The sequence below is a fragment of the Bombina bombina genome, chromosome 1, assembly GCF_027579735.1.
Source record: "Bombina bombina isolate aBomBom1 chromosome 1, aBomBom1.pri, whole genome shotgun sequence".
Classification (NCBI taxonomy): Eukaryota; Metazoa; Chordata; class Amphibia; order Anura; family Bombinatoridae; genus Bombina; species Bombina bombina.
In genome coordinates, this window is record NC_069499.1 from 1497916209 (window position 1) to 1497929771 (window position 13563).

At 35.5% G+C, this 13563-nt stretch overlaps 1 protein-coding gene across 1 annotated transcript in view; it reads left to right on the forward strand.

Annotated features, from left to right (window-relative positions):
- RGS9 (regulator of G protein signaling 9) overlaps positions 1 to 13563 on the forward strand; it is a 474238-nt gene that overhangs the window by 155451 nt on the left and 305224 nt on the right. The window contains 5 exon segments of the mRNA XM_053707768.1: positions 4154 to 4204; positions 8336 to 8442; positions 8934 to 8985; positions 10108 to 10166; positions 10668 to 10744. Coding sequence (XP_053563743.1) covers positions 4154 to 4204; positions 8336 to 8442; positions 8934 to 8985; positions 10108 to 10166; positions 10668 to 10744 — 346 coding nt within the window.

The following is a 13563-nucleotide window of genomic DNA, read 5'->3' on the forward strand; positions in this document are numbered from 1 at the left end:
TGACTGCTTGATTAGTGCAGGATTTAATTTATTTCTATCCTTAACTGGCCACAGCAAAAAAAATAAGATTAACATTATTCGTGTTATTTCAATAGGTATGTCTCTGGACTGCAAAAAATGTAATGAAAACATTTATTATTTATATTAGTGCATATAAAGATATTTAAATGTTTTTTTTTAACCTTATGACATTGCACTTAACCATATATAAAGGGTTAAAAACAATGCAACCTATAGGCTACCACTTGTGATAAAACTGCCAATAAAGCAGAGATATGATTAAATGATTGAGAAAAATCAAGCAAATTACCTGGAGATCAGCAATAACCTTCTGTGACTTTCAGCTGATTACTTTGTCTATTAGAAGGTGTAGGGAATTCTCCAGTGACTGCGGGCAACCTTACATAGATGAAATTAAAAGATTATCTTGTCAATCACACCAGACAATCTCTACTTAAATTGTGTCCCTGACTACTGAGAGTGTAATATAGCAGGATTATTAACCCTTATGTCCCAATAAACTCTGTTACAATGCACAGTTTGGATTTTTTTCTCCCTAAAATACCTTTACCCTTCTTCAAAAACTGTACTTGTAACACATTTTTCTGTGGACGGGCAAACAATAGGCATTACTTTTTATTGACGTTACTTTTTTTTAAATAGTAAACTATAGAAAAATAAGGGACAGATTTATCAAACTATGGGCCAGATTACGAGTTTTGCGTTAGAGGCTATGTGGTGCTAACGAGCAGTTTTCACTCAATGCTCACTTACCTGCAGCGCTGGTATTACGAGTTTTTACAAACCAGTCGTTAAAAGACAAGAAGTGAGCGTTGAGCAAAATTTTGCTCATTACCGCACTCCAATACCAGCGCTGAGCTGGTCGTACGTTCTCATGCACGATTTCCCCATAGGAATCAACGGGGAGAGCAGACTGAAAAAAAGTCTAACACCTGCAATAAAGCAGCACAAAACTCTTTAACGCAGCCCCATTGATTCCTATGGCGAAGTAAAAAAACCCTAATCTTACACTTATTAACCCCTAATCTGCCACCCCCGACATTGCCAACACCTAAATTATAATTATTAACCCCTAATCTGCTGCTCCGGACACCGCCAAACCCTACATTATATTTATTAACGCCTACTCTGCCGCCCCCAATGTCGCCGCCACCTACCTACACTTATTAACTCCTAATCTGCCGCCCCCAATGTCGCCGCCATTATAATAAACAAATTAACACCTAAACCGCCGCATTCCCGCCTAGCAAACATTAGTTAAATATTATTAACCCCTAATCTACCGTACCTAACATCGCCGCCACCTACCTACATTTATTAACCCCTAATCTGCCGCCCCCAACATCGCCGCCACTATATTAAAGTTATTAACCCCTAAACCTAAGTCTAACCCTAAACCTAACACCCCCTAACTTAAAGGGACACTGAACCCAAATTTTTTCTTTCGTGATTCAGATAGAGCATGACATTTTAAGCAACTTTCTAATTTACTCCTATTATCAATTTTTCTTCATTCTTGGTATCTTTATTTTGAAATGCAAGAATGTAAGTTTAGATGCCGGCCCATTTTTGGTGAACAACCTGGGTTGTTCTTGCTGATTAGTGGATACATTCATCCACCAATAAAAATGTGCTGCCCAGAGTTCTGAACAAAAAGAAAAGCTTAGATGCCTTCTTTTTCAACTAAAGATAGCAAGAGAACAAATAAAAAAGATAATAGGAGTAAATTAGAAAGTTGCTTAAACTTGCATGCTGTATCTGAATCAAGAAAGAGAAAAAATTTGGGTTCAGTGTCCCTTTAAATATAATTTAAATAAATCTTAATAAATATTCCTATCATTAACTAAATTATTCCTATTTAAAACAAAATACTTACCTGTAAAATAAACCCTAAGCTAGCTACAATATAACTAATAGTTACATTGTAGCTATCTTATGATTTTTTTTTTATTTTACAGGCAAGTTTGTATTTATTTTAACTAGGTAGAATAGTTATTAAATAGTTATTGACTATTTAATAACTACCTAGTTAAAATAAAGACAAATTGACCTGTAAAATAAAACCTAACCTAAGTTACACTAACACCTAACACTACAATATAATTAAATAAATTAACTAAATTAAATACAATTAGCTAAATTAAATTAAATTATCTAAAGTACAAAAACAAACAAACACTAAATTACAGAAAATAATAAACAAATTACAGATATTTAAACTAATTACACCTAATTTAATAGCCCTATTAAAAAAAAAAAAGCCCCCCAAAATAAAATAAAACCCTAGCCTAAACTAAACTACCAATAGCCCTTAAAAGGGCATCAGCCAATATGATTTTTTTCTCCCAGCCAATCGGAATCTAAGGGACGCCATCTTGGATGACGTCACTTAAAGTGATATTCATTACGAAGAAGACGTTGTTTGAAGAGGATGCTCTGCATCAGATGTCTTGAAGATGGACCCGCTCCGCGCAGGAAGGATGAAGATAATAGATGCCGTCTGGATGAAGACTTCTGCCCATCTGGAGGATCACTTCTGCCCGTCTGGAGGACCACTTCTGCCAGCTTCGTTGAGGACATCTTGCCGCTTGGATGAAGACTTCTCCCGGTAAGTGAATCTTCGGGGGTTAGTGTTAGGATTTTTTTAAGGGTGTATTGGTCGGTTTATTTTTTAGATTAGGGACTTTGGGCCGCAATAGAGCTAAATGCTCTTTTAAGGGCAATGCCCATCCAAATGCCCTTTTCAGGGCAATGGGGAGCTTAGTTTTTTTTAGTTATTTTATTTGGGGGGTTGGTTGTGTGGGTGGTGGGTTTTACTGTTGTGGGATGTTTGTATTTTTTTTTACAGGTAAAAGAGCTGATTTCTTTGGGGCAATGCCCCGCAAAAGGCCCTTTTAAGGGCTATTGGTAGTTTAGTTTAGGCTAGGGTTTTTTTTTATTTTGAGGGGGCTTTTTTATTTTCTGTAATTTAGTGTTTTTTTGTGATTTAGCTAATTTAATTTATTTAATCGTATTTAATTTAGGGAATTGATTTAATTATAGTGTAATTATAGTGTAATGTTAGGTGTTATTGTAACTTAGGTTAGGTTTTATTTTACAGGTAAATTTTTATATATTTTAGCTAGGTAGTTATCAAATAGGTAGTTATCAAATAGTTAATAACTATTTAATAACTATTCTACCTAGTTAAAATAAATACAAACTTGCCTGTAAAATAAAAATAAAACCTAAGCTAGATACAATGTAACTATTAGTTATATTGTAGCTAGCTTAGGGTTTATTTTACAGGTAAGTATTTAGTTTTAAATAGGAATAATGTAGTTAATGATAGTAATTTTATTTAGATTTATTTCAATTATATTTAAGTTAGGGGGTGTTAGGGTTAGACTTAGGTTTAGGGGTTAATAAATGTAATATAGTGGCGGCGGGAGATTAGGGGTTAATAAATATAATGTAGGTGGCGGCGATGTTAGGGTGGGAGATTAAGGGTTAATAATATTTAACTAGTGTTTGCGAGGTGGGAGTGTGGTGGTTTAGGGGTTAATATGGTACCATATGGTTTCTCATATATTTTTCCTCCTGTCCGTCGGTCGAATGACTGGGGTGGGCGGAGCCTAGGAGGGACTATATGGCCAGCTTTGCTGGGACTCTTTGCCATTTCCTGTTGGGGAAGAGATATTCCCACAAGTAAGGATGACGCCGTGGACCGGACACACCGTTGGAGAAAGTAATTTATCAGGTAAGCATAAATTCTGTTTTTACCTCTGTGATAACCTTGTTTCCAAGCATCTTCTGACAGCCCCCTGATCACATGACTTTTCATTTATTATCTATTGACTTTAGTACTGTATTGTGCTAAATCTTAAATAACTCCTCGGGCATGAACACACTGGAGGTAAGGTCTGCCCTTTGAGAGGGACAAGAGGGGCACCTGCCCCAGGCCCTATGCTTTCATTAGGGTTGAGGGTATGAGAAGGTACAATGTACTTGTACAACCTGTAGTTTATGAAGAAGTGTTTATGGTGTCAGGAGTATAGGCACTATTATAATCCTTTAGTTTAGTGTCATGAAGATTATAGGCATTGAGTTGAAAAATAAATATATAATTGAATTTTTGTAATTTTGTTTGCAGGTCACGATATGCTGGAGTGGATTATCCAAAGACTGCAGATTACAGATGAAGGTACAGAGAGGCAACTGTATATTTTTCTGTAGATTTCTCCCATGTGGGCCCATCTTTCAGAGTCTGAGATCTAACAGAATTTATTTTAAAAATGTAATATTTTCTTTGCACTGCTTGTCATGGGTTGCAGTTAGTATAGAGAAGGTTTCCCAAGATATTTATACTTGTGGGTCTCTTGCATGTGAATAGTTGAGGGAGTAAGCATCTTTAAAGAGACGCTAAAGTCTTTTTTTTTTTTTTAAAGTCAATTTATTTATAATATCAAATGTACTTCGTTCTCCTGATATCCTTTGTTAACAAGGTATGGTCATGCTTATGTCTTAAATACTATTATAGCAGCAGTATTTGCAATGTCATATATGGTTGAAAGCACTGCTGCCACATAGTTCTCAACTCACCTGCAAGCTCCTGAGCCTACTTCATACCTTCCAACATTTGTGTGAGGTACTCGGGAGGTTAGAAAGGCACTGTTTTGTCATTTTGTCGGCCGGGCTGCATCCAGAAAGGTGTGGTCACAGGCAGATCAATGATGGGATATTGTAGGCATATCTGTGCATTTGGTGGGGGGTACATGGGTGGAGCTAATATTGTCCCTAAAAACCGGTGCAGCTGCCATGACCTCCCTACACATGGCTACGGAACAGTTGGGAACTATCTACAGCTGCAAGCGGGCATGGTTTCGCTTAACATGGCTGTGGAACAGTTGGATTTATGTTACCTTGTTATCTTTTAAATATTTTTAATTATAGAATTACATTTGGAAGTTTTGTTTAATTGCATGCTATATATGAATTATACAAATTTATTTTTGACTTTTATGTCTATTAAAACTGGTCACTTTTGATCCATCCTTTTGATGGCATGTGATGTGACTGTCACTGTCCACCAAAACAACTGTAAGAGTTTTCCTCATCAGCCAACAAGCAGTTAATGCCAATAATGCACTGTGCAAAAAACATGAATTTCCTGTTTTAATATCAGTTTGAAAAAACTTAAAGGGATATGAAACCCAAAAAATATTTTGTGAATCAGACAGAGCATACAATATTAAACATAGTTTCCAATTTACTTTTGTTATCAAATTTGCTTTTTTTCCCATGATATTCTTTTTGAAGAGATATGTAGGTATGCACCTGAAGCACTAAATGGCAGAAATAGTGCTGTTCCAAATGGATAAACTCTTGCAAAACTGCTGCCATATAGTGCTCTAGAAATGGACAGACTCCTAAGCTTACATCCATGCTTTTCAACAAAAAATACCAAGACAACAAATAAACAAATTATACCAGAAGTAAATTAGAAAATTGTTAAAAACGGCATGTTATGTCTGAATCACAAAATAAAAATTATGGGTTTCCTATTCCTTTTAACAAACTATTAACATATTTTAAAAGGTTTGATAGCTTTCGTTTTATATTCATGATATAATGCTTTGAAAGTTTAATTTTAAACTCTGTATCACTGGATTTTTATATAGCTTTTTAAAATACAAAATGTTTTTTATTGTTAGGAGTCACTTCAATTTCTTTATAACAAAGACTTTGGGCTCTATTTATCAAGGTCTGGCGGACCTGATCCCACAGTGCGGATCAGGTCCGCTAGACCTCGCTGAATACGGCGAGCAATACGCTCGCCGTATTCAGCATTGCACCAGCGGCTCACAAGAGCTGCTGGTGCAACGCCGCCCCCTGCAGACTCACGGCCAATTGGCCGCCAGCAGGGGGGTGTCAATCTACCCGATCATACTCGATCGGGTTGATTTTCGGCGATGTCTTTGTGACCGCTGCTTCATAACTGCTGTTTCTGGCAAGCCTGCAGGCTCGCCAGAAACACCGGGCATCAAGCTCCATTCAGAGCTTGATAAATATACCCATTTGCAGAGTAGTATAGTATTTCCTTTTTTTGTAACTTGCAAGCTAAACATATTTACTACTCTTTCGCCTTTACAGATAATTCCACTGAGGTACTTTAAATCAGTACTAAGAGACGAATGCGTTACAGTTAGACCAGAAAATATTTATTTCAAAACGAGTATGAAATCACAGCTTTTATAGAAACCGTTAACTGCTAATTTATTCCTAAATTATGTAGAGTATTATTTAATGTTAATGTGGTTTTTTTTTTTGTCTCTGAATCGTCTGTGGTAAGGCATAAAGTACTGCTGCTGTGGAAGCAACATATATAGATATTAAATAGTGAGAGAGAGGTCATAAAACTGTTGTTTCTAAAAATTCTAAATTTAAAACGAATTTTGATAAATTTGTTCATTCAAATCGAATTTTGAATGTTTATATAACATTCTAAGATTCTATTTTTGAATTTTCGTTTTTGAATTTTTCAAAAACATTCTAAAATATTCGTTTGAATAATAGAATGTTTAGCTATGTATTTAGGTCACATTCAATTTTTAAATGTAATATTCAAATGTGACATTTGAATTCGAATGTCACATTCGAATTCAAAATAGTACTTCTAGTCACAACTGTGTTTTATAAATGTAATATTCAAATTCAAAATAGTATTTCTAGTCTACAACTGTGTTGTATAAATGTAATATTTGAATTTGAATGTCACATTCGAATTCGAATGTAGCATTCAAATTCAAAATAGTATTTCTAGTCTAATACTGTGTTTTATAAATGTCACATTCAAATTCTAAATAGTATTTTTAGTCTACAACTGTGTTTTATAAATGTAATATTCAAATTGGAATGTGACATTTCAATTCGAAAGTGACATTCGAAAACTGTAAATAACATTCGATAATAGAATTTTTAAGATCATTCGTTCTTATCAACATTCAATTATGTAAATCGAATTTCTGCAATAACATTCGTTCTAACATTCAAATTAGAATGTAAACACATTCGCCCATCCCTAGTCATAAAATAACAATATGTATTCTCAGTCAGCCAATGTATAATGATCAAAATACAAAACTAGGCATGCAATGATCTTGGAATAGGAGTGGGTGGAGCTTTGGTTTCCTATATTAGGCATTGTGGCTCTTTGGGGGTGGAGTCAGGTTGGATCAGCGCAGAGTTGGGGGTATGCCATGCAAAGGATCAAGACAGCCCATAAATGTGACTTGGCAAGGGAATAGAGTGTAGGAAGGAGGGACAGGGTAACTAGTTTACTTTTTTACTGGGAATGATTATTCACTGTCTTTCACACAGCATAAACAACAAAAATTAATAAAATCAAAGCTAAAGCAACTCAGACACTGTTTTCATATAACAAATTATTTTAGCTAAGAAGGGAGAACCTTTGTCTGATATGTTTTACTAGAATCAGCTCAATACCCTAATTCTTATCCACAATGTTTTATTACAGCCAGAGTAGTACAGGGAAAGTTACAAAAGGATTGCAATGAAAGTGGTAAGGTCGAGAGCCAGTAAAAGGAAGACTGGAGAGACTCTGCCAAATGGAACACGCAGTGGAGGGGGAGCAGTTAAAACAGCTGTTTTCAGCCCTCATGATCTCCGGTACTGGAAGCCCAGCTCCCCCTGCATTCTTGTTTGGCAGGAGTGTTGGATAAAGATCTCGTTAACACTCTGCATGCTAAATGTAAGGCATTATATGGAGGAGTGCAGGTGAAATTTATGTAGTTCTCTGTGGCTTCCCCAGCTACTGGGCCCCTCCCAAGTGACAGACCTCCAGGGCCCGGTTGCAAGTGCGAACTTGGGACCCTGGAAGTTACGCCACTGTTTTTATGATTTAGTTAGAGCATGTCATTTTAAGTTATTTTTCAATTTACTTCTGTTATCATTTTCCTTGTATTATGTGTTGATTTGACTATTTGGTGATTGGCGGATGCACATATATGACTCTTGTCATTGGCTCACTAGCTGCGTTGTGCTAGCTCCCAGTAGTGCATTGTTGCTTTGGAGTTAACTGTTACTGTATGTGTAACCCCTTTGGAAGGGTTAAAGGCATGATTATATGCAAGCAATACTGTAATTATAAATTATCTTACATACTAGAACATTTTCTGTTTGCACTTGTATGTCCCTTTAATTGCTGATGTATGCTATGCAGATATAAATAACTAATATTCCCTATGAAAATTAAATGTACTTTTTACTCCTCTCTATGACTTACATTTTGCTTAATTATGCCTTTTCTCTACAGAGGCCCAGCACCTTGGTAATTTAATGGTAAAATGTGGCTATATCTACCCACTCCAGGAGCCCACCAACCTGGTACTTAAAGCTGACAGCAGCCTATACAGATTCCAGGTAAGTTTTACAGAGTATATGAGGATGGGCCTCTTTACTTGTGGTAGGCGCCTAAATCATACACTGAAAAAAAGGTCTAGTTTAAGACTTTAAAGGGACATGAAACACAAATTTCATGATTAAGATAGAAAACATAATTTGCTTCATTCTCTTAGTATCATTTGTTGAAGAAGCAGTAATACACTAATGTGAGCTAGCTGAATGCATTGGGTGAGCCAATAACATGAGGCATATATGTGCAGCCACCAATGGGCAGCTCCTGATACTACCTAGGTGTCCTTTTTCAACAAACAATACCAAGAAAATAAAACAAATTAGACAATAGAAGTAAATTGGAAATTTGTTTAAAATCACATGCTCTATCTGAATCATGAAAGAAAAATGTTGGTTTCTTGTCCCTTTAAGCACAATAGCAGTGCAGGGGGGGGGGTGCTTTTTGTAAATTTACAGTATGAACATTTACGCATTGTATTATTTGTTTTCTCTTTTAGACACCTTATTTCTGGCCTACACAGCAGTGGCCGGCTGAGGACACAGACTATGGTGAGTTTCCCCATTCTCTGCCTTGGGCTCTGGTAAGAGGAAAACCAATGTGTCTCAATTTGGGGGTGCGGATAGGGTTGCCACTTGGCCATGTTTTCCTGGACACTTATGAGTTACACATGCTGCAGGGTGTGCAGAAGGGAACATGAATTGCACCCCTGGACAGCATACAGATAGTGGTCCTGGACAACACTTTTCATGTTCCTCCCTGCAGGAAGTGTAACTCATAAGTATCCAGAGAAGCTGTATATATTTACTACTGTAGATGCTTAAATGGATGTTGAAGTGATGGGGACAACTACAGTTGCATGGCTACTACTCACTATGCTAGCGTTGCACCTCCAATTTTCTTCAAAGCTGTTCTCCTATTTTAACCGCTTATAGTTGGTAAAGCTCCACATCTATATAATGGGAGCGGCCATCTTGGAGCTTTAGTATTCTTACACCCTGTAACAGAAGTGGTGTATAGTAACAGATAACTGACATTGACGGCTTTTTAACGCTATATTGCATGCTTTGGTTTAGGGAGCATGATACAAAGTTAGGGTTGCCACATTGCCGTTTTAAGGAAGGATACGTTAAAGAAATGTTTGAATCCTGACATATGTATTTTTCATGTGTCCCTCCTTAAAGCAGCAATATGGCAACCCTATACAAAATGTAAATTCTTGCAGTTTTTCTACACATTTTGAAACTTACATAAAATATATGTAAAACATCAGTCTGTGAGGAAGAATATAGTGCAAGGCAAAAATGTAAATCTCCTCTATATTGTGCATGCTAACACTATACAGCTGTCAAAAAACTGTCACCGTCACTGGTCTGTAAATGTATACCCCCTCTGTCACTGGGTAACAAAATACATAAACTCCAGGATGACAGTGCCCAGTATAAATGTAGCCACCAATCAGCAATCACTGTCCAGAGTCTAAACCAAAAATGGGCCGGCTCCTAAACTTTCATTCCTGCTTTTTAAATAAAGATACCAAGAGAACGAAGAAAAATTGATAATAGGAGTAAATTAGAAAGTTGCTTAAAATTGCATGCTCTATCTGATACATAAAAAAATGGGTTTCCCTTTAATCTACATTCATACTAAAATATATTGTCCTTTTAATGCAGCAATTTATTTGGCAAAGAAAAATATTAGGAAGAAGGGAATACTGGAAGAATATGAGAAGGTAAGTATAGATAAGAAAAACACAGATCTAAATAGCTCCGCACCAAAGCAACACATTAACCATTAAAGGAACACTCTTTTGTAAAAGATACGTAGTGCTTTTATATAGCGTTGCCCAGCATTTTCTCTGTCTTTATGTGGATTCATAGAATGTATTTCTATATTACATTAAAGGGACGTTTTACTCTGTTCCATCTAAAAATAGAATATTTGAAAAATGAATACGGTGCTTTGAGTTTTTGTGCTGAATAATCAAGCTAATTTCTGTGGGAGCTGTCCCTATTAGCCAATGAGCAACAGACACCTAGTTATGAGTTGTACACAGACATGCACTTCCTGTTGTATTTTCAATTTAAACAGCTTTTACATAACCTTTTTTTCATGCAAAAAATATTCGTATCTTTTACAATGCTTCAAGTTATTTCTGATGAATACATAAAAAACAGACTTTAAGGTTCTAATGTTTGAGTTTCCCAGTAGCTCCTTTTATTTTGCTTTCCAGGAAAACTACAGCAACTTGAATAAGAAAATTAACCACAAATGGGATTTTGTTGTTATGCAAGCTAAAGAACAGTACAAGTGAGTACAACAATCTATAGACTACAAATGTGCATGTGATCAGGGCCTCTGCAATTTGTTTAACATCTCCTTGATCAGTGGTCCCCAGAAAGCTGCATCTGTCCAAAGAGAACTGCAAATCCAGTGCACAGGGTGTGGGGGGGGGCTCTAGAGGGGAGCAAGGCGTGCAGAGCACCTCACATCTTCTGTTTTGCTCCCCATTGGGCTGCGGAGGACAGTAAAAAAGGAAAATGACTACTTCCTGCCCCTGTCCTTTAGGCAGGCCCCGTAAAACAAATGCCTAACCACACCCTCAGAACTCATACAACTCCACCTCCCCCATTCCTGACCTATTGAACACCATAACTACACCTCACCCACCCGTGGAAGGGACAATCTAGTCATGATTCAGATAGGGCATGTAATTTTAAACAACTTTCCAATTTACTTTTATCATGCATTTTGCTTTGTTTTCTTGGAAGTCTTAGCTAAAAGCTAAACCTAGGTAGGCTCATATGCTAATTTATTATCGGTCATTGTGTGCACAGTGATGCAGGGAATATACACATATAGCCTGATGATCCAGAGCTCTCTGGTATGATGAGATTATCTAAGAAAATAGGATATATAGGAGCGCCAATGGCTAAGATATACCACAGGAGTCAAAATATTAAAATCGAATATTTGTACAAGTATTTAATAAAATCTGCGTAGATAAAAAATAACAAAAATTGACAGAAATTGACAAAAACTAACAAAAATTAACAGATAATGAGATCAGAATATTAGACCGAACTGATGAACTCACTAGGGTACAAATTCTAGGGATAATATCCCTTTGATTCCTACTGCATGGATATAATCCAAAAATGAATTGGTACAGCTCATTTGTTTAAAAATGAGATCGTGAAATGTATGTGTCAATATAACCAAAAAAATAAAAATGGATTCGAATAAAGAAAAATGAAAGGAAATATAATTGTGAAAAAATCCAATAAAGGATTAGTTTCTTAGTGAAAGACCCATATTATGAGTCTAAAAATAAATTTCCTTTATCAAATTTGAATGGATAGTGATAAAAAATGTATATATATATATGTATAAAAACAAATCAAATATTTGTGATATATAATATTCCTGTGTATAATGTGCAATAATATAATACAATCAAAAATGAGTGAGTTAATGCAATACAATCAAAATTAAGTGGGTTTAACCATTTAAAACCTAAAGCTCAACTAAGCTGGTACCAGCTATAATTAAATTAGCTTTGGGACACACCGGTCCGTTCTAATAATAAAACTTTCTAATAATTGATATATATCCGGTTATAAAATCATATCGTATTACAATTTGTAGAACAATCAAATAATAAACAATTATAACATTTATGTCATCATTATAAACGATTAGATGAAAGAAGAATAATAATATAAAAAATATATATAAAAGACAGATGAAAAAAAGTCCAAAATCTATCAAATCCTGATGAAATGTAAGTAGTAACTCCTTCCTTGAAAGTCTAATTTGAATAAAGTCCTTGAGTATATTGAAGTCCAAAGTCCTAATCCTTAGATACAGGTATATATAAAAAACCTAAAAGAAAAAAAAGGAAAAAAGTGCACTAAACAAATGTGCTTTTTGGGGTATGGACTATTGAAAATAGTCTTACCATTCAAAGCCCGGTCCTGGATATGATTAGCCTCTCAATCTTGGTTTTCGGATAGTCGTCTACGCGTTTCGGCCCTCTGAATGGGGCCTTTTTCAAGACATGTGGAGGCTAAATCAATGCTGACCTTTTATATTTTTGTTTTGGGCGTTTTTCACAATTGCGCCAAAAAAATTGCGCCAAGAAATCCCGCCAAAAATCGAGTCCGATATTGCCAGTTTGTTTGTTACCACTATATCTCACTTCCGCTCAACATCCGGATGTCTATGTACTAGGTACTTCCGGTTTTTACCACTTCCGGTTTCGCGGAACCATTTTACGAACGGGCAAGAAGGAACAACAAATTTTCGGCTAGACCGGATATCAATATGTGCGGTTCTTCCGGTTTAAGGAAACCATTTTGGAAAAGGGCAAATTTTGACTGATATCGGGCTAATATATCCAGGACTTACAATATTTATCATGTACATTTATTTCCATGACAATAATAACTCTATTTCTTATTGTATTATTCAGTGTCTCATATATGATAAACTTAAATACCAATTGAAATGGACATAAGAGAAATTGTTGTTATATAAAATTCAGACAATAAATAAGTGAAGTGAGTATTTTAAAAAATTACTAAAATATAAAATTACAAAAAATTTACAAATATGTAGTAATCTTAGATGGGTTTAGAGATGTTCTTTGTATTTAACTTTCAATGTATTTTGATCTAGTCTTAAACTCCCTAATCTAATGCTGGATTGGTGCATGATACTTTCATTAGGTATTTTTTACTACCGTTATTTGGCAGTTAGACAATATCTTATTTTTTGTTATTAGGTGATCTGGTGTATTTTATCTCAAAGAAGATACTGAGACCTATTAATTTCTCAATATGGATTGCTTTTAGTAAACTCCAATTGACTTTAGAATGAGGTTCACGAAATCTAGACATATGTTCCCTAATCTAATGTTAGACATCTTTTCTTTTTTATTGGATAATCAGATGTGTTTTATACTGAGACCTATAGATTTCTTTTAGATCTTAAAGAGGATGCTGGGACCTATAAATTTCTTTAAATTGCCCAATGTGGATTGCTTTTGCTAAATTCAAATTAAGTTTAAACTGAGGTTCAAGAAATAAATGAGAGAGATTAGTTTATTAGAAGAGGTGGACGATCTC